Genomic DNA, 22,255 nt, shown 5'->3' with positions numbered 1-22,255 from the left:
ATAAAAAGGGATGTTTTAAGTAGAAAAATTTTCTCTGAGAACATGACTTAAATATATATCATGAGTATTGTACCTTGCACATAAACATTCTCATCTGTGAACAGTCTCTACACAACCACATTGCCATCTAAATTGCAGCGTCAAGCAGCTGCAGCTTTTAAGGCTGTTTATTACCCAACAACATGCTTCCATACACTTAATGTCTTTTTTTTAATTTCCCCACATATTTTCGATGTAAAGAATTGAGCTGTCCTTCCATACATTTTGTATCTACTGTTATGGGAAGTTTTTTTTTGGGGTGGGGAATGGGGGACAGCCTTTGCTGATATTGGAATTTTTGTTGCAGATGGCCCTACTAGTTCTATTTAAACTAAATGATGCTGGATTTTACTAAACAAAACCAGTTGAATTTTTAGTGGTATTATGTTTAGGTCTACAAATTCTGTTCAGCCAGTTAATGAACTTTATTTGTAGATTATTCTGACATCAAATTATTACAGTTAATTCAGCTAGACCTTATTTCCTTATGTTTCTTCCATTGTTAGCGTTTGAGGCTTTGCCACTTTAGTGCTAAATTTAACTTTAAATGCTAAAACAAGAAAAAAAGACCGAAAAGGAAATTTTACAGATAGGTTATTACCGTACTAATAATACTATCTGGGTGGGGTGGGGGTAGGTGGATGGGTTGATCCTGCAACAGTTGAACTTCTAATCAGATTGTCCTTCAAATATAATTATTCATGCTGTTTTTGGTGTTTCTAATATTGTTTGTTCCAAGTTCCACTTTTTAAAATGTATTGACAAAAATGTAGTGATATGTGTTCTAAAGTAAGTGATATTTATATATTAACAAATTCACTTATTTTCACTGTAAATTAAAAAAAGCATCAAAATAATATTTTTTGTAGCTTGTCATTGAAGTCTTCTATGGCTTTGAGTGTGTGTATGCGTGCATTTGGAAAGATTACTGTAAATTTTGGATTATAAGCCGCACCGTTTTCACGTTTTAAACCCTGTGACTTTAACAGCGGTGTGGCTTGTTTGCAGATTTTTCAATGAGCTCCATGTTAAAGTATCAACTGTTCATATTTTTAAATCAAGGCAGCATGCAATCGAAGCATTCAGATCAGTTGTTGAAGCAAACATCCTCATCATGCCAATATGATTACGATGCAGCTTTCAAGTTATGTTTGTCGCTTGCAAACCAGTTCAGCTTATTTGTGAAAAAAGATTTAAAACTTGCGTTTGAACTCCAGTGCACAGTCCATATCAAAGACTCAACCCCCTCTCCCCAGTTTTCATTTCTTGAGACTATGTCCCGTCCACATCCTCCCCCCTAAAAACAAAACAAAAACAAACAAAAAAACAACCCGCCTACCCTCAATCTGCAAATGATGATAATGCATCATCATTCCTCTTTTCCCTTGAATTAGCTGAACATTAACAAGGTTTTATCACACATCATGATCTTTCAACTTCTCTGTACTTCACGCTGTTTATTTTCATCTGAGTCAAAGTCACACAACTTCTGTTAAAACAACCAGATGATCTGCCTCATGTTGCACTGAATCCTTGGTATATATAGATATAGGTATATACACACATGCATGCATTGTTCTGTCCCGTATAACCATAGGGGAAGGTAGAAACACAACCACAACACCTGGTCAGGTACAACTGACGGTAACAAAAATATATATTAAAAAACTTGTAAAGGTTACATATGATAAAGGGCAACAGTAGTAAACGTAGGGCACGAGAAACCAACTCTGCTTCAAAAACATGAACAAAGCACATGCACACAGAAACACAAACGAGTTCAAAATGTAAGGAGTGTATGACTTGATTTTCAACACATTCTACAACAATTCAGCAATTTGTCTGCACTATTAGCACCTCCCTGGTATATTCCATAAACGTAAAAATGTAACATGGAAAGAATTTTCAAGAAGTCTTTGTGAACACTGTGCTACAATGACTTGCAACAATGATAGAGTTTAAATGAAACTACCACTTTCTACTAATCTCACAAAAGAGGCAAAGTTGAGCACAGATAAAATGTGATCATCCACAAGAATAAACCCATTTTTGTGACATAAATTCTGTGGTGGTTGAGAATCAGCACAACATATGACTTCCTAAAGTGTCAAAGGTATGTCACTTTAAATACAATAAAACATTTTTTTATTATGCTCATGTACAAATAAAACTAAAAAAAGACAATAATCCCATAGCCTGGTAGAAGTGAACTGTAAGTGGGTCACCACATCTAGGCACAGGATGTGGAATACAGAGCCCAACCCTTTCCTAAGCCATATTTTGACCTTCCAAAATGAGCTTTATGGTCACAGGTCTGAGAAAGCATTGAACTGAAAATACAGTTCAAAATGCAGAAACCCCAAGACTAGGAAGCCTATCCAAGCTAGTAGACAGATAATTACCAAACTCAAAATGGCACACACACACACACACACGCAGCCTCCAACTTTATGAAACTTCCATCGAGAAAGAAAAGCTGAAACTTAGATTACCAAATGGCACCTTCATTTAATAAAATAAATTATGAAACAAAAAAAAACAACAAAACAAAACAAAAAGTATGTAGGATACAACGAACAGAAAGTATTTCAATGTAATACCAAAGAGGTTGTATTTTTTAAAATGCTCTTGTTGTTTAAAGTTAAGAGTCTGTCAAATAACTCAGAGGTCCCCATTTTGTATTCTGTTCACAGATATCTTCCATATTGATCTGTCCATGGTAATCATTAGGATCAGGATGCAAAACAACCTCAGAAAAAGTAACTGATGCAGGAAGTGGGCCCATGTACCTCTGAAAATAGCTACAACCATTCATGTGTTGCAAGTTTTGCCAGAGCTTTAGGTAAATTATGTCTCAAATTTTACTGAAAACTGTCTGTAGATCTTAAAATTCTAGATTAAAAAATAAAATGCTGAAGCCTCTCCAAAAGCACAATTAAAAAAACAACTAAAAAACAAAACCCAAAAAACAAAGAAACTGATGTCTCCCTTAACATTTACAGCAGAATTTGGTATAAAAATTCAAGGCAGCAGCAGGCAGATTCTGGCATAACAATTAGAAGGAAGAATCTTATCTCAATATTCCAAACAAAAAGTGACTCTTAATGAAAAGGACAACAGTAACAAATATGTTTACAGGTTAATGGCTGTAAAATGCATTAAATTTAATAATCTGCTGTTGTAGTATGTATTTCAAATCTCCGCACAGCAGACATCATAATTTGTGCACCCACAGGCAGCAGTTACTAGGTAAAAACCTACCTCCTAAATGAATATAATCAAATTACTGATTACCAATAAATATGGTGAAGATGCAATCTGAAGACAGTAGCAACCTGGATCCTCTCTTAGCATCTCTTAATACATAGCCAGGATCCCATATATATATGTTACAATTATATAACAATACAAAAGTTATTTAAAAAAATTAAACAATAGAAGGCAAGATCCATTCATAAACAGAATGAAGCCTAGTGTTAAGTACTCTGATAACAGCAGACCGTCAGAGTAAATAAACTTAAACTTACTTCAATTTTTGTTAAGATTCTTCCACTGTAAAATAACTTTTTACAAAAACTTTTTCGATAATCCAACTTCATTCTCCTCACTTCATAGAGCAACAACAATAATCAGCCCTTGAAGTGCCAGCATATTGGAAACCATGCCCCCATTTTGAAGACATTCTTAAACAAATCACATTGAAAGTAAATATTCAAATGCACTGCAAATGATGGACAACCTTCACAACATCCATATTTTCTAAAATAAAAATTTCAACCAAAAAAATCAGGAAGCAGAACAATGTTAGGAGACTACTAGCTCCAACAGTGTAAAATGCACGGTCAGCAACAGCAGCATCAATTTTTTCATAAGAAACATCATTGAAGGTCAAGTTACAAAGCCCTGTTGCAATCTGACAAACATCACATAAAAACAAAGAAACTTAATAATGAATGAACACTACAATCAACAAATCCTTACAATGTCATATCACAAATTAATGAAGGTTTATAACAACGTAACGACTCTCAGCTCTTTTGTATTGCACCTTGCTTACTTTAAGACCACACCACCACATGCCAGTGAAAATACGTGCATGCACTTACACCACACAAATACTGTACAAGACATAAAAGCATGAGAAATGAAGGTATTTCATCAATTACTCAGCGAATGTGCAGTACGTGCTTGTCGGTGGTTATAGCAGTGTCGGAGGTTCAGTCTGTTTGCTACTCAGTTGCTGTTACCAGACAAATAAATGTAAACAGATGGGTGAAAAAGACAACTGTTTTTATATAAACTGTCAAAATGGTGAATTAAAAAAAAATGGCAGGGAAAAGTCAATATTACCTGCTTTCCTGATAGTATATGCCTTAAAACTTGAAGGACAAAAATTGTGGTTGTAAGCAATACAAACAGAAAACTTTTGTGGTCAGCAAAACTCAACAGTATGCGGTCGACATTTCATGTCAAGATTTTCAGATAAACCCGTGTTTAATCAGCAAGATCCTAATATTACATCATCAAAGTCAGCCAAAACATGCGAGCATCAATACGAAGAGCAAAACAACCACATACTGTGTAAACTCGGACTTCTTTGCTAGGCTTGGAGAAAAGTTGTGTAAAAGATGAATGTTGTAGCATCAGAAATTGATTCCCAAATAACAAGTGGTAGTGAAAATCCTGTAAGTGTGAAAATTTGCACTGTGGCAAGATATATGTTAATAAATATTCATAGAGCTGTTACAGATAATTATTTTTTATTACAGGAGAGGGAGAGAGACATTGGTGTTTTATGCCTAGCCAGCAACTAAAGCTATCACAGCAAGGCAACCAGCCCTGTAAACTGATGCCACATGCAGAGAAAGAACATCTTGCCCAAGATGACAGCTGACCCCAGGACAGCCAACCTTCAGTGTATTGGTGACAGACACTAACTGTTGCGTCACCAGACTTCCCACTTTTATTACAGGAATGAATCCTTGCAGAAAAAAAAAAATGTGCAGTTTTGCCAACTGCCTTTAAATTTCACCATGATGAGCTTGCCTTATCACCAAGCTATATATAAAGCAATAAATAAGAAATAATATTTTTAGTGCAATTTTTTTCACAAACAGGCCTCCTACACACACACATATCCACACAAAAGAACACAGAAATTAGTTAGCTAATTATTTTTGCTTTAGTTATGCTATTCATGCAAATGTTACTGAACATCTACAGTCAAATGAGGTGAAAAGGGCTTTATTCTTTCAAAATGCTCCGCCTCTCCTGTCCATTTTCCCTCACTCGAGAAGAAAGGTGCTGAAGACAGTAGCAGCCGACAAATGTTCTCTCTGCCAGTCCACAGTAAAAGGTGGATGAGCCAGACTACGTGGGATTAAGTCCTGCATCATTTTCTGTTTTTGCTTTTGTTTATGCTACCCACTACCTACACTTATTACTTCAGTAAAAACAGGCAGCGAAAGCGACTTTTTCAGACTCACAACCTCTCTTTGATTCAAATCTCTATTAATCCAAGTCAATGAAGCTGAAGTGGTATAGCTCCTAAAAGACACTCTGCAGTGAAAGAATGCTATCAGCTAAGCCATGCACATATGCTTGAGTTCCATATTTTGGTTTGTGCAGGGCACCCACCTGCAAAAATGCTAAATGCTGACTGGGTTTAGCCTCAGGACACCAATCTAAAGGAAAGACCCTCATTGTGAGACTCATCACCTTGAGACATTAGGGAAAAGGGTACCTGGTAACATGGCACGTTTTACTTCTATGCTACTCATGTTTCAGTGAACAAGATTATTTTAACATATCTCCTGTATGGCTATTGCCCATGACCTCTTAAAACTCTTAGCTTTGTCCTCAGCAGGTTACATTAAAAAAGGCTTTCTTTAATGTTTCTTCACCTTTCGTTTCCTTTAAAAATGCCAGAAGACTGATGCCAATCACTGAAGACAATGAAGTAATAAAGCTTAGTAAATAAAAATAAAGGAGATCATATGAGAGTGCTACTGTTTTGTATTTTAAGACATGGGCACTACACATAAAATGACAACTGACACACCATAAAATGCAATGCAATTAAAAATATGTACAGCTGCTCACACATTGCAGTGTTTGCAATACTAAAGATGTAACCTTGCACGAAAATTTGTTGTTCACAAGAAATGCCACCTGACATAGTACATCTAATAATAATGTTCATTTGCAAACTGTCAAACACCCTTCACAGACTTTAAAAACTTCTGAGCTGGAACTTTCTGAGAGTATGAAAATTATAAGAAGACTAACAATTTACAATTCAATCTTTACCACTACCATCAGGGGTGTGGGTGGAAAGCGGTTAGATCCTAGGTAAATCTAATGTCAAGAAAGCAAACAGGTCAAATGGGATAAAACTTGGTAGCCAAGTATCTGCAGTGCCTTTTGCCATAGGAACTAATACACATAATGACTGCACAGTACAAATAAAACGGACTGAAGGCAAAAATGTGCAAAACTTTAAACATTTCAATGTCAGCAGTAAAGTGAAAAACAAAAATCCTTCTGAAAAGACATGAATAGCTTGACAGGTCTGTATAGCTCAACACCTTGTTGGCCAGTTGGCTATCAAAACTGTGAACATTGGTAAATGAAAAGATAATTAAAAAATAAAAAATAGAAATGCTAAAGATAAAAAAAACTGCTAAGAATCTATTCAAATCAAAATGTTAACTAAAGATTAATGAAGTCTTCATGAGAAGTCCTGACTGGTCAACTAATATGCTTTAAAAGAGTAAATATGAAAACAAAAAATGGTTACTTCACAAAAAACACACACAAAACAAAACCCAACACTCTAACAAACAAGGAAGGCAGAATGGTAATGGCCAAAATACCTGTCCTATATGAAATCTCAGTTGCTAGAGACAGGACAACAATAAGCTAGTTTCACAGATTTAGATGCTAGCAATCAGCAAACATGTCTGTGTTTTAGATGCTAGATATGATAATAAAAATGTAGATATCCATAGCCTCTGAAACTTTAGAATAAAGGAGATGCACATACCTCAAAATGAAGTACCATACAGCTAACTAGGAGGCTATTTTAATTGTTTTCTTGGATACATATATAGGCTTTAGCCCATACTGTGAGCAAACTTCAATCTCAATCTCGTGTAGCATAAATCTTACCCTTCAAAACTATTAACTGATATTTTCTCAACATTCAACTCATTAGAAAGGTCAAGGGTGACACTGGCAAAAAAAACATGCCAGTAGTGCCCGTCCCCTGAAATCTCCACTTTTAGCATGTAGTTGTTGCATCTATTATTGTAGTATAAGATGTCCTCACAAGGTGAATCATCTGTTCAGAGACAGCTTAGCATAAGACTATTGTGTGATCAGCTCCTTAAAAAGAACTGGTGACTGTGATCTTTTCAACAAGAGTATACCCTACGCAACAAACACGCCAGAGATTTTTTTGAGCAAATGTATATGTTTAATACTTTTTGCAGTAATATTGACCTTAAAATCAAAATGTCTAGAATAGATGCCTGATGGCAAGAACAAGATTTGTTTTAACTCGAGTTTACTTAAAAAAAACAAACAACCCAGAAAATTTAACATTGCCACGTAAATTCTACAAATTCTAAGAAATTAAATGACAAATGACAATGACTGAGTTTGAATTGTATTATAATGATGAAGATTCCTTCAGATGATCTCTTTTGGCCTGAAGGTACATGCTTCTGACTAAGCATGCGTGGGCCTGAGATCGAATATACACAGTATCTCAAACAGATACATTGAATATTTCACAACGCATTTGGTCAACAGGTTATTGCACAAATTGGTCAACAGAATCTCTCATCATTGTGTCCAACTGACACCTATGCCACCAGCAGGTCACACTCTCCTCCTAAAGACAAAAATATATTTTAAAAGGTATTGAAATCAATAAGATGTGAACAGGTTAAAGTCTTCATCATGACCTGCAGACAAAATAAACCGATGTTTATATTTATGTCCATGTATTTGTACACAATAAAGATCTGATCATTTTTACTTAGAGGTCATGTCTTATGTTGACTGATATTTACACACGATCAGTGAAATCACCCCCCCCCCACCTTCTGGTATTTTTTTTAAAACACCTGATAGCTGACTCACATGGAAACACCAACATCAGGTACAAAGCCCTGTAGAACATACCTTAGTTAATGACTTGCCTGTAGGTTCTGACTACCTTAAAAAAAAAACCCCAACTGCTAACTGCCTTCAAATGCACTCTATTAAACATCTTTTGATCACATCATACCCTTGGTGGTGTTGGTGGTGGTGTGGGATGGGAAATAACAAAAAAACTCTCTGCTGCAGACCTGCTGTTTTCATCAACAGACATCAGTACAAAAACATTTTATGAAATAAAAAACCCATTAAAAAATGTAACGAAACACTAATCCCACAGACAGCTTAGTTCATTATTTCTGGATTATGACTGGCCTGAAGCAGAACTTGCCTGTTTTTGTTTTCTCATTTGCCAGCTATTGCCAGGAGAAGCAAAACATCCTGACAAAAGCAGGCACAAATTTAGTTTGTAGACTGTAATTTACGAATAATCCCAGAACACAGACTTGTGTCAGAAAACTGGGTTCTTGGCTAGATCAACAATTCACAAATGACTACATCCAATCCTCATTCTATTCTGAGTACAAAGATTTTGTCGATGTTGGCTTAGTTCAGTTTTTCTTCCCAGTTGCCACCCTTATTGGTGGTGAGGTTTAACGATGAAACATTTCTGCAGATCATATCCAACTACATGCCAATAGTGCTGTTGTGCCGTGTCTTGCGTATGCCTGGATCATCTTCTCCATCTGCTCCGCCGCGAGTGGAGTAGGACAGTGCCTCTGTCCTGTCAAAGTCTATGGTGGCATAGCCTGGAGACTCTGATATGGACACCATGCTGGTAGGTGATGTTGGGGAAATGCTGTTACCGCCAGGCTGGCCCTGAGACTCAGAGCCAGGCACTTGGTTGAGATCAAGCTGGATGTATATGATGCCTGTTGGTTCCTGCTGCCTCGCTTGTTGTTGGAGCCCGCCATTGACTTCATGTACCTTGAAATTCGCGTAGTTGGCTGTTGGACCATAGAGGTGGTCAACAGACAAACCCCCACTGGGCTTGCTGTTGCCATTGCCGGTGGCAGTCCCTCCTGCACCTGAAGCTGCTGGCTCAGAGGCGGAAGACTCGGAACAGCGTGTCATTGGAGGTGAGGGTTCATTTATGTTGATGTAGGTGCGATTATAAGCTGAGTCACCTCCATCTGAAAGGAACACATCAGAGTCGGCTGGCTGCAGAGCTATGTCTTCTGGCCCCAGGGCACCCATCAAGTCTTGAGGCATGGAGAGGCGGTTGAGAGCTGCAGCAGCAGAAGCATGTGATGCGCACACGGGGTTGGCGCGTGGAAAGTTGTGGACAGCACCCTGACCATCCTCGTCTAGCAAATTCTCCATGGAAGAAGGCAAGTCTAACACAGCGTAGTTCACCTGACTACGACCCCCACTCGGCCCCATATGCTGCCCTGGGCGGTTCATAAAATCTATAAGTGGGGCTGCCTCATCGATTGAGAAGGCCTCTGTCATGCTACGCCCACCAAGGCCAGTGTTAATGTAGTGGTGACTACTGTCTGGGACGACAGTACCGTTGATGTAGAGGTGCTGCTGAGATCCCAGGTCATTCAAGGCCATCTGTCTGTCACTGCTGCCATTAGATGCAACCATGAAGCCATACTGCTCAAGAGGTTCTGCCAATGAAGCCGGACGACTGCTGGGACAGCTGGGAGCTTGGAAGACTCGTGGCCCAGTCATGCTCCCACTGCCGCCACTAGCTCTCATCTGGTCTTCCTGCCCTGCTCGCTGAATGCTCTCTTGCACCAGGTTGAACAATGCTTCTGCATGGCGACACTTGAAAGCATAGATACCTGAGCCAGTAGGACATCGCCGACCACTCTCAAAGGAGAAAAGCTCTGCATCAAAACCATATCTTCTCAGACACCGCAATGGCCAATGAATAGGTTCCTTTCCTTTCTGTTTAACATAGTAGCACAAACAAAATATGAACCACCTGCTTGATTATATCTTTTACAATTACGAGATTTAAAAAAAATAAATACCACACAGAAATAAATGTCGTCCTGATGCAGACCTGATGGATAAATAAAAAAAAAGCAAGGAAAGAAACAATTCTCAACTAGACAGTTACGTATTTTGAATTTTTATCTTCTTGTTTTGTCTTTGCAATCACATTAATTTTCCATGAATTATTAACACCTTCACACACGAGTCATCTCGACATCAACTTTCAAAATGAATGTATTAGTTTAATCTCATTTCAGCTGAAAACATAAGCAACAAAGCTGTAAAAGATCTTTTGAAAAGTTATTTAATAGAAATTATGGTAATTAAGAGTATATTTGGAATATTTCATCCTTCTGCAATTCATCAATAGGGAAGTTAAACTAATGAGGAGGTAACAATCGCCCCAATTAGGGTCTAGGGTAGGGTGTTTACTAGCCAGAGACCTATTATGTAAGAAAGGGGAGTGTATGTGGCAGTGTAGAGGTGTAATATGAAATGTTATATCTGTGGTAGACAGCCCTAAGTGGTTACAGTAAGCCAAGCATGACCAGCCGGCTGGCAGAGGAGTCAATGATGGCTATGACAAGAGTGACACCTCAGTTGCTCCCACACCTGTCTACCACCTTGATGGGGAGTGGAAGTTAGTCACCTGTCCACCATGCCACTGCAGGCAGGGCGAAGCATCAAAAGGGTGGTTGTTCTCTTATAAGTGTTGGCTACTTGATTGGTTGGTGAGTGAGTGACCAATGACATTCTCTCATTGTATATGTCGTTGCAAATTTGCAAAGTAAAATAGAGAACGGAGAACCAGCAGCACACTTCTTGGCATGTCGTCAGAGCAGTAAAAGTGACTTCAGCATCTCTCATGCCAACTTCACTTGTACCTCGAGACAGGTTTTAAGCCAAGAGGGCGAGACTTGGGAGGAAGGATGCTTGGTTTAGAGAGCCTTGAGTAAGGGTGTGATTCAGTGACTGCCTGCTGTCGTTGTGGAAATCAAAGGGCTACGTGACCAGGACTTGCACTCCCCATGAGAGCACTTGAACTATCTGTGAGAGGTAGACATTTGACCGTCAGAAGTCATCATTCTCAAAGGAGGAGAATGTCTGCTGGGTTTGCCCAAACTCCAAAGAACCAGAGAACTTCACATGAAGTCAGTGTTTGTTTCGCGGCTGTACTTGGCACTGCAGTAGTCGGAGACATCACGTGTGTGTTCCTGGACTGGGACAGGCTCGACTCTGTCTCTGGGAAGGCAGTCGTTGCTCTCTGATGTGGTTGGCAGATTGGGCGGGAAGGATGACCGACAGGCGGAGCAACACTCTCGAAGGTAAGTAATCAGTGTGCCCTGACTGTCAGTATTGGTCTTCACCAAACCACCTCTTATACAAAAACAGCTTTAGCATCAGAGCTCAGTTGATGCGCGTGTGAAGAGTGAATGGTTTATTTAGAGAAGAGGTAACAACTGGAATAGTGGAAGTATGCTTAGCATGGATAGCACTGGGACTCCCACCCCAGAGGAGTCTTTTAGATTATATATATTTGCATGTTTTTTATGTTAAATAAATCTGTTATTTCTATATATTACGTTACACATTGAGTTTTGTGTTCAGGGAACAGCAGAGATGGAGGCTCATGAGCAGCATAGTAAACTGGATGATCAACGTGTGAGTACTGTATGTATAGTTGTATGGTTTCCCTGAAACTTATGTTGACATGGGTAGCAAGAGTTAAGGTTAACTATTGCCCACAAGCCCGGTTCCCTGGGACAGTATTCATGTTTTGGCTTAAAAACTAGGAATACACCGACACTGATTAGAAATCTGACAAACAAAAAAAAAAAAATTGTAAAATATCTTTTCTTACATCATTGTTGTATACGTGTGGACTTTTTGTTATTGTTTTCCCAACACTTAATAATAATAATTGAATTTGAAAAGCACCTTTCCCCTTTTGTGGTGAGCTCAATGCACCGTGCACAAAATACTACAGACAGGTAGTTGACCATGCAATGAAGAAACACAAGCAGGAGAAAACAGATGACAATGTCACAAACATAAGCAATATCATCAAGGAGAATAGATAATAATGACCTATAATTTCCCCCACATTTTCACCATTTTGGTCCCGCCCAGTAATGAATCAGGGTTAAAAAAAGTCATGCATCACCAACCTGGTATAAAATTAGGTCTGTAGCTGACACCTGGATCTTGCCTGGGTTTAGTTCAATGCCATCTCTGTCTACATTGTAGACGCGAAAGGTACAGGCACCATTGTCGACCCGACCTGAAGATAAGGTACAGCCCATGGTTGCTACTTTCTGCCTTATAGGACTGTCAGTGTCACTTTGCCTTTTCTATCAGCAGAATATGACTGATGAAGCACAATGGTCTGCAACCCAGCCAGGTCAATGATATAAAATTCATCGATAAGATTTGCTATGTTGATTTTCATTTTGAATCACAAATCCGATAATTGGCAAACATAACAAAATTAAAGGTGCTCCATAGCATAGAACAGTTGCGGCCTTATTCTCCACTCGGGGTGATTAAGAACAGGAAGAATAGCATAGGACATCAACCAAACATAACTGATAACTTTCCCATAGATGAAACGAATATTCCTCCTGCAACATTTGGTTAGGACTGGATAAATGGTACAGGTCTCCAATGCACTTATATGAAACATACTTTGACTCTTACCCTAAAATTGCTTTGTTCCATTACCATGAAAACAGAAACACATTTCACTAACAACTGGGCCTATCTTAACAAGAAAGCTAGAAAAGAACAGCTTTTTCCTAAATGCCTCCCTTAATTGCCCTTCCTAAAATATTTGTCACAAGTTCAAATCCAACACTACCTACAAATGTTTCAGGAGGATCTCAGAAAGGAAAACAAGGAATGTAAACAAGAGAATGAAAAGACAGAAAAGGAGAGAAAACAAAATAAAGGATAAATAAAAAGACAGAGAGAGAGAGAAAAAAAAAGAGAAAGAGATGAAAGCTGCTTCCTTTAATCATACACTTCATCATCTTCAATAGAAACATTTTACATCTTCAAAGTACTAAATTAGCCCATTCCCTCCTGGAGTGGTATGCGGTCACTGCACGCATCAAACATACAGTTCACATCAAATACCAAACATAAAAAACAGCAGTTTAACCTAGCAGAAAGCAAACAGAAAACCTAATTAAATCTATATTTATTGTTTGCTGTAAGTGGTAAATTATCCATATAATTAATCCAATAAAAAAATACCTTACCATTCCTTAAATGGTTTTAAAATTTCCACTTCCAACTAAATCCCATTCCTGCTTTCCAACAAAGCCCTATGTTAAAGGCTGAACTTCCACTATCAGGCAGGAAAAAAAATAGTTGATCCAGGGAAGGGAGGTGAGGGTACTTGTTGAAAGAGAAACATGACTACCAAGAGGCCTAGATTGCTCTCCTTACCTCCCTCTCCTGGGTCAAACCATTCTTCCTGCCTTAAGGTAAAAAAGTTCCACCTTTAAAGACCCACTCGAGGGCAACATGTTTTTTAACACATTTCCCAACCTTGCCATCAGCAAAGATATTGCATTCCATATGCACAGTTGTCACAAAAATGTTGAGTTTTAATACAAATAAATCTACACTGTTTTAACTCATTCCCTACAAAAGAAAAAGAGAGAAACCTAGATAGCTAGCCAAGGCACAAAAGTACAATGCGTTTAAATATAAAACCTGTAAACCTACAAAAAAATCCCCCAAACCAATCATAATTGACACATCATTTTAGGAAGAATTTTTCATACATTTCATTTGAGTAATATAATTTGCAAGAAACGTATCCTTTTGCTCTCTTTTAATGAATGCAAATAAAAGATGGTATCTAAATAGAATGGAAAGCTATTAGCATGAAATCAGGTCACAAGGCAGAAAAAAAATTGTTTACATAATTTACACAAATATAAAGTACTAAATAACTAATTAACTAGAATATATGTTAGAACTCTCTTCCTTTCCATATCCACCATCTACCTTCCATCAAATCCTCTAAATGTGTACTAAAGACACATCTGTTCCCCAAGCATTAAATCTTACATTAACCACCATAGTTGTCAATAGTTATTATAATCAGTTGACTAGAATGTCTGCTCGCATTCCTCTTCATACTTATGACACTCTCCATCCCTAATGTTTGTTTCCTGATTCCTCTTTGTATGTTTAAAGAGCCCTTCTTAGATTACTGGGTATTTTGTACTTTCTTTGATGTATTCTAGTAAAACTTCATGAAGGCAAATGACTGGAATGGAGAGCTTTAGTCATAGTTTGCAACACCAACATAATTTACACACTACAAAGTAATTTAATATTTTATTCGAAATATATATAGAATTCAAATATTATATTACTTTGATGTAATTTTTACTTTTTTGTGGTGTAAATCCATTAAAAATGGCTATCAACTCAAATCAGGGGATTTAGTAGGATGTACTGACACAGATCTAATCATTTTGCTCCCAAGAAGGCCTTTAAGCAGTAATAAACGCACCTCCACACATCACCTCCAAAAATGCCACAACAAAACCTCACTGTCATTCTTTACAAAATTATTCTAACTACTTCCTGCCATAAGTTTTTAAAAATGCCAGAGAGTAATAAAAATAACTGAGAAATAACAGTGGGAAATTGGAAGTAAGGTTTTTTTAAAATGACATTTTAAGTAGATAAATAGTTTATTAAAAAGTCCCAAATCGTCTAAAATATAAGAAGAAAATGAAATCTGAAAAATTAACACACACAAAGGCAGGAATAAATTTACTTGTACTACACCATGCATATGAAGAAGCCACACTTTTGCATTTGTCTAGAACTGTGTCATTACCTCAGTAGATTCTGTCCAACTTGCCCACCAAGCTGGGTAAGAAGAACCTCCAGAATACATTTTTCAAATGGAAGAATATAGTAAAACATGTTACATGTACTTTATCCGAACCTATCAATGATACATGTACTAAATCAACTATTGAAGTTGAAAAACACAACCAACACTGTGTTGTAGGAAGTAAATTAAAATAAGGAAAATGTTATAGGAATGTCATATTTTCCTCTACATTTATTATCTCTACACGAAAGAAGCATAGAAAAATACTGCTGGAGTATGAACTTAGACCACCAGCAGAATATTTACATTTGAAAATTTCATTTGCAAGACAGAACTGTTCTTGAGAAAACGTGATGTCAATGCTTGAGAGCTGATTTTATAAACTAATCCTTGTGTACAAGGACTGACCTCAAATGTGCTTTATCAAGCTTTCATGCTAAACTAAGATGACTACAACCAAAACAACTGTGTCAACACGATCATGTTGACCTGAAAAGCACAAAACAAAAACAAATGAGGCCTGTGTACCACATGTGCATTTTGTTCACATGCAAGTATTTAAATGAAAAAGAGGGAGACTGCTGCCCCACAGTTAAAACCCAAACAATGATTTTTTTTCAATCCAAGGCACAGATTTGTTTATGCTTTTCTGGATTCTAGTCTGCAGTCTCAGATGGCAAAGTAGATGAGGGTGAAATGTTCAGCAGTTTGCTCCTACACAAATTTTAGTGAATGTCACAAATGCCTCACAATGAAAACAGTAAAAAAAAAAACTGAAAATTTTGTTATGGATCTGACAGTCTTTTCACAAGCTTGGAAAGTGATCAACAGGTCTTGTAAAAGCCTGTACCAGATTTTGGATTATAGTGTAGAACTTTTTGTTCTATACTCTGCCAGGTTATAAGTTATTCTCTTTGTTCAGAAGGCAAAGTTGTAGAGGTTAAAAGATGCAAACTTTGTCAAATACACGTCACACTCTACAACAGCTTTATCATTACTAATGACTGAACATAAAGTTTTCAATTAACAAGAATAGCTTGATCTAAGCCTCAACTCCAAGGATGAGTGAATGCATATACACAAGCAGTACGAACATGCACACATGTACACACACACCAACCACCCACACACCCATCTAAAATAGTGAAACAGATGGAAACAAGTTAGGAGCAGCTCTAGGCTGAAAAATTCATCTCCAACAGCTGACACCGACAAGGATTACAGCCAAAGACAAATCCTAAATGTCAATCCACAATGAGAGTAACTGCTAGCTCAATTTTACACTTAAGGTCACCAGACTGAACAAGGGTGAAAAGTCTTTCTCTATCAGCATCAACCTCAATTTTCCAATTATTGCTATTAAGTTCCTGCTACAATATCTATCTGCACTCTCATAATCTTCCATGTTTGCACTGTCTCTCCTGTGTCCTGTGTGACATACATCAAGGGATTCAGAAGCAGATGTACTGAGACAAGAAACTGAAAAGAGAAGGCATAAATTAGGGTGGGATGGGTGGAGCTGGGCAGGGCATTGTAGGGTGCCTAAATAAATGCATGAATAACCATGACCTAAAACAAAGCCACAAGTCCAAAACTCTATCCACTTTAGCTATGCAAGACCAAGTAATTTTCACTAGATGGTGCTGTAAATCACATTTACTCTACAGCTGCTTGTTTTGTTTCCCACCCTCTTAACCACAGGGTATGAGTAAAACTTTTTTACTCTTCATTTAGTGTTTTTATGTGCAACAGCACAATGAAAGGTTGTTACCAAAACACCTTGAAGACATTCTTACTGTCCCCAGAGGGCTACTGGTGGTATGCCAACAGCAGCACAATCTATAGCATTCCCTAAATCTGTGAAAATCCAAGTGCTATGATGTGCAATGTCAGAAAGTGCCAAATGTCTTTTTGAGCCAACTTGAGATAAAAATGGCTCATAAACATGAAGGCAAAAAACACAAGACTGTGCTTTGATGGTGGTTACCAAAATTTTGAATTATTTTCACATAAAACTTTTGGGATGAAGAATAATTTTTCATTTATTATAAATGTCTTGAATGCAATTGTAAGCTTAAACTTTGAAGCTGCCATGTTGCATTTGTAAACGGTGCCAGTGACTGAAACACATAGCAGGCCTGAACCTTCTTGGTGTGGTAATCAAAATGCTATGATTTGCCCACAAGAAAATCACAATTTTTAAAACACATTAAATCAATGATAAAGAGCCTGTAAAAGTGGAAACACACCCTCAAAGTGGTTACCATATTCGAGCTATCTCTGACAAACAGTTGCAGTTGCAATGTCAATATGGCATTCACTCTTGCTGAAAAGCTCTGCTGTTATCTCCAAAGAACGAATCCGTGCCCATCATGAAAGAATGTGCCCTATAACAAAACATCCTTCAGCATCGTTGTTGGATTTGTGGTACTGAAAGTAACATCTCTATGGATTACTGGCTATCAAACACAACCAGTTCCTGGTGATTGTGGTGGCAAGACTTTACAGAAATTTCCATAATCATATTATTAATAATAAAGTACACTTACAGAGGACCATATCTCAGCCTTATAGGAAAGTTTATGGTGCTTTTACAAATAATAATAATAATGGTATTTAAGGCTGCAAATCCTCTGATCAACACCACTGTTCTAATCATAGAATAGATCATACAGATGCCAATCACTTATTCACCTACAGCCTACAAGTGACCACATTATTTTTACCTCATTTTTTTCATTTATTCATCCATTGTATAGTGCCAGGTGATAACCAACTATGCTGGTGTGTAGGGACTGGTCATCAGGGGGGAATGGACAGATGCAACAACTGACAAGGTTTGCGCTTAGGCCTGTCCTGAGTGGCAGAAAGCAAGTCTAGCATGATATACCCATCCTATTCTTTTATGTTAGTTAACCAGTTTTTTTCTGTATGCCTTGCAAGTACCCCACAGGACGATCTAACAGTGTAATGCCTCGTCACATGGCCAAACAAAACCAGCTGGTGCCACTTTATTGTTGCTGAAAGGGGTTCTTAGTACCATGCTGGTGACTTGCACTCTGTATATATTTGTTAGTCTTTTATTCCATTTTGGAAATTCAGAGTAATTTCTTAAAACACTTGATCTTAAATGCCTGGATATTTGTTTCTGTATCAACAAGCAAAGTCCACATCTCACATCTGTATAGCAGGATATAAACAATGAGGGACTACAAGCTGTCTGGATTTTCTGAAATGATTACATTAGTCTTAGTATTTGGTGATACTTGTTGCCTTCCCCAAAGCACTCTCCACTGCAGCATTATACAACTTTATTCACCCAAATGGGCAATAAAGATAGTGCTCATACTAGATAATACATACATATACACGTTGAAATAATATTTCTTTCTCTCTCTCTCACATATATAAGTCAACCCTTTATTTTCCAAACTGTATCAGATATATTATCTGTAAAGGGTCAGTTTGTTTTTCATTTGTGAAAAAGTAAACGAAGATGATGTTCCCCATGTAACAACCTAGAGAGGTAATTTATATGTGATTGTTAGTAAATAATCCTTTTGAAACTTGAAACTTAGACTGGAAAAGCTTTTGAATGTTAGTATCTATCATTTAAGTGCAGAGTGTTTTGACTTGCCCTTTAAATCAACTGTTGTGGGAAGGACCACCATAGATTGCATCTACCCCTCCCCCCACCAAACTAGTATAACTCTGCTGACAATGCTTCAAGTAATGGACAAATAAAACAATAAAACTAATCTACCCAAACACTGATGTAAAGCGAAGTAGATAAAAGTAATTTTACCTTCACAAAATTAGTACTTTATAGAAATTCTTTTACTGAAATCTTGAACAGTTCAAACAACTACAGCATTGCAAATAAACATTTTTATTAATTTATGAAATTAACAGTTAGATTTTCAGGGTAGGTTTCTAAACTAAATTAAGATTTTTAAAATTAATGCTAATATAGGTCTGGAATAGACTGCATCTTTCATTATTTTATTTTTTGAGTTTGATGAAATGTTTCTGACTGTTTTTTTCAAAGTTCCTAGCTTTATTCAAATCAAAAGGGTTGAACCTCTAATCTGCTTTTTAAGGCAGCCAGGTAAAGGTCATACAACAGGTATGCAGCAGATGCAAAGATGCCTGTAAACTGGAGCAGCAAGGTGAAAATGTCAGCAACTGGCTAGTGTGATTAGTCTCTACCCAACTGCATTTAATGTTGAGCTAACCTTTAAAATACAATACGAAGGAACTTAAGAAAGCATTCTAGCATTCTTTAATCATAAACATTGCCTCCCACACCCTCTCTTGTTCCACTCTTTACTTCCCCTCTGTTTCTCTTCGCACATACACACAGAGAAGACTGAGAAGGATCCAGAAAAAACATGACCCTGCACATTTGCATATTCACTTACAGACCTCTCAAGACAAGAAACATGCATGCATGCTATTTGTTTCGTGTATCAGTGCAGGTGTTCAATAAACTCAATGAACAATAAACTAAGGATGTAGTTGTAGATTACCATAAATAAGGAAATTTCTGCAAGACAGAATGCCTTAAGCTTCTAAATTCACAGCTGCTCAAAACTTCTAGGAAATAAAGTAAGTTGGCGTTTCTGCTAAGCAAAGGGTATAAGTCTTTCCATGAAATGCAGACGAGCAGAAATACTTCGTGCAGAACACTGCTTCCACACAAATCACAGGCAAACTGCCAGCAAGCAACTCATGTCAGCCAAGTTGGACTTAAGATATGCTTCCCTTCGTTTAGGTTTTTACCTGGCCATGAAGTTCAAATGCATATGCATTTAATTTGCACAAAGTTTAATATGTGCGTACAGGTATAGCATTAGTACATCTGCTTACTCAACAGAAAATTTAAATCTTCACAAGCAGTTTTTACTCAATGTGTTGCAAGTTTTCTTGGCAATGTGCCAGTAAAATCTGCCATCATTTGGCAATAATTTCCAAATAATAATACTCCCTTTTAAAAAAAAACAAGGAAAAAAAAAACCCAAAACCAATGTGTTTATATATCAATTACTCATTCAATGCACCCACACCACTGAAAAAGCAAATCATTTTATTACTGTCATGCAGAGAACTGACTCTTTGGTTTTCCTACTTAGTCATGGCCCACATGCAAGGTGTATTTATTTTAGTACAGTGACAATGACCAACTTTATAAATTCCAGTGGGCAATTGTATTCAATAAGTGTGCTCAGTTACGGTAAGAGAAGGAGTCTAGTTACAAGATAAGCTTAACAGTCTGTGCATCATAAGGTTGTGCACATGAGTATCTTTGTGTTCAAGCCAATGAATGAGTGCATCAACACTACAATAAGTTTCCTCCCTTGATCAATGATTCTTTGAGTATTTTCACTATTCATTTATTTACTTTTTTATACTTTTTTATACGAAATCTGTTCTTTAAAGTATTTGATTTTAAAACAAAGCTCTAGTTAAGTAAACTTTAACTCTAAGCCTGGAGGTGCATGCATCTTTAGTGCTTTTGTCAATGTATGCTTTAAAAGTTATCTGGAGCAGCACTCAAAAACAAAGCATGATTACACACGATTCTAGTCAAATTCACAGTAGTTTAAACTGGGCACACTTCAAACAAGAATGGTTTCCAAACTACTGAACAAAATGTGCTTAAATCAACAGCAGGTTTATCAAAATAGGTAAAGATGAATTTCATGAATTATTTTGTCACAAATACCACCTTTTACTTTCAAGTCTTTAAAAAAAGTGCACACTCCAAAATTCCTGCACTTTCTTTGCTTTGAGCTGAACAGACTGCTCTGTTATGAAACCTTATGTGATTTGTAATAATCAGATTAAAACTGCATCAAATTCTGTTTGCTTCTTTCCCTCTGAATTGTTATATCACCCTCTATGTCTTAGTGAACCTACGCTACTTGCAACTTGCAATATACATCAATGTTGATGTACTCAAGAAAAAAACCTATTTTTTTAAATATATTTTACAATTTAAAAAATATTTTTTACGCGTGCGTGCGTAAATGAGTGTCAGTTATTTAATGCGTTGTTACAGTTGGTGCTGATGAAATGTGAATGCTACGCAAGTTTGAATTCCTACCAGTCTGCAGCCAGTTTCACCCAATTGATCCTCCGATGACACCAGATTTAAATGCGATTGCTTTCTTATTGCTGTTTTTAATTACCGACACCTGTCACACATACTTCTGCTTTGTACTCTTTTTGTTAAGAGAAAATCTGGCAACCGGATGTATAATTTCCGGACAAGCCTACTATTTCATACTCGCTCAGCTGTTTATTCGGCAAAGGGAAAGCTTTTTCCACGCTCAAAATTGGAAACACAGAAAGACAACAACATCGTGCACACTGCCATCTACGAATTAATGTAATACACGAAATATTAACAGGCAAATCTCACTTACCCATAGCTTCTGCAGCCTCAGCCGACTCGACTCGTGCAGATGATGCTAAGTGCGGGCCTTGGATGGCGAAATTTGGGGGGAGAGGGGAGAAAATGCAGCAGCGTCTGACATGGTTAAGACTCTTTGGAAGGCGGCCGAAGATGTTTCGTCAAGAACATTTGGGCACATAATCTGTTCACGTCATCACTTTTGTGCCCCTTCTGTAGCTAGTGTGGCTTTTGTTTTTTAAAGTACCAGGTGATTAGTATGGAATGAGAAAATAACATCCGATTTGAATCTTAAGATGTTTGCAGGGAAGCTTCACGGCAACCGGGTTTTTAAGCAACTGCCTGATGGACTAGACGTGGCAGGGGAAATAAGTCTAGCTTAAGATGCGTGACGTTCCCAAGTATTTTGGGAATTCTCAGACAGCAGTTTAAATTAAAAAATCAAATGTAAGTCAAGATTGATATATATTTTAATCTGCTCCAAGCTTATCTTAAAGTAGATGGAAGCAATAGGAATGAATCACGAGCAACACTACTGTAACTCGTGTATCTACTTCGGTGGTTCTGTGATTGAGTACTTTCCCTTTGATCTTCCCAACGCTGGGCAGACATCCACGTTTAGTCTTCTTTTATAAACTAGCATTTTTATTTTTTATTAATTTAATTTTTATTTACCTGGGTCTAATAATCAATGCATGCTTTTTTTTTAGAAAATATTTCGTAAACGGTTGGAAAGATAAATTGTGATGAAACGTCCTGCTCAAGACGCTGCCTGTATACTTCACAGCTAGCAAAAACGATTATTACAACCGGATAGTTAACAT

The 22,255-nt window shown here is 37.3% G+C and overlaps 1 protein-coding gene across 1 annotated transcript; it reads right to left on the bottom strand.

Annotated features, from left to right (window-relative positions):
* Positions 1-1,479: 1,479 nt before the first annotated feature.
* LOC112565635 (fibroblast growth factor receptor substrate 3-like) lies at positions 1,480-22,038 on the bottom strand. Its single transcript, XM_025241203.1, has 3 exons — positions 21,445-22,038; positions 12,321-12,538; positions 1,480-10,101 (listed from the first exon to the last, which is right to left on the bottom strand). The coding sequence occupies exons 2-3, from the start codon at positions 12,453-12,455 to the stop codon at positions 8,833-8,835; spliced, it is 1,404 nt and encodes a 467-aa protein (XP_025096988.1). The 5' UTR covers positions 12,456-12,538; positions 21,445-22,038; the 3' UTR covers positions 1,480-8,832.
* Positions 22,039-22,255: the final 217 nt, after the last annotated feature.

This window comes from Pomacea canaliculata, linkage group LG6 (assembly GCF_003073045.1).
Source record: "Pomacea canaliculata isolate SZHN2017 linkage group LG6, ASM307304v1, whole genome shotgun sequence".
Classification (NCBI taxonomy): domain Eukaryota; kingdom Metazoa; phylum Mollusca; class Gastropoda; order Architaenioglossa; family Ampullariidae; genus Pomacea; species Pomacea canaliculata.
The sequence above is the reverse complement of the archived record's forward strand: the minus strand, read 5'-3'. Positions and strand labels throughout refer to the sequence as shown.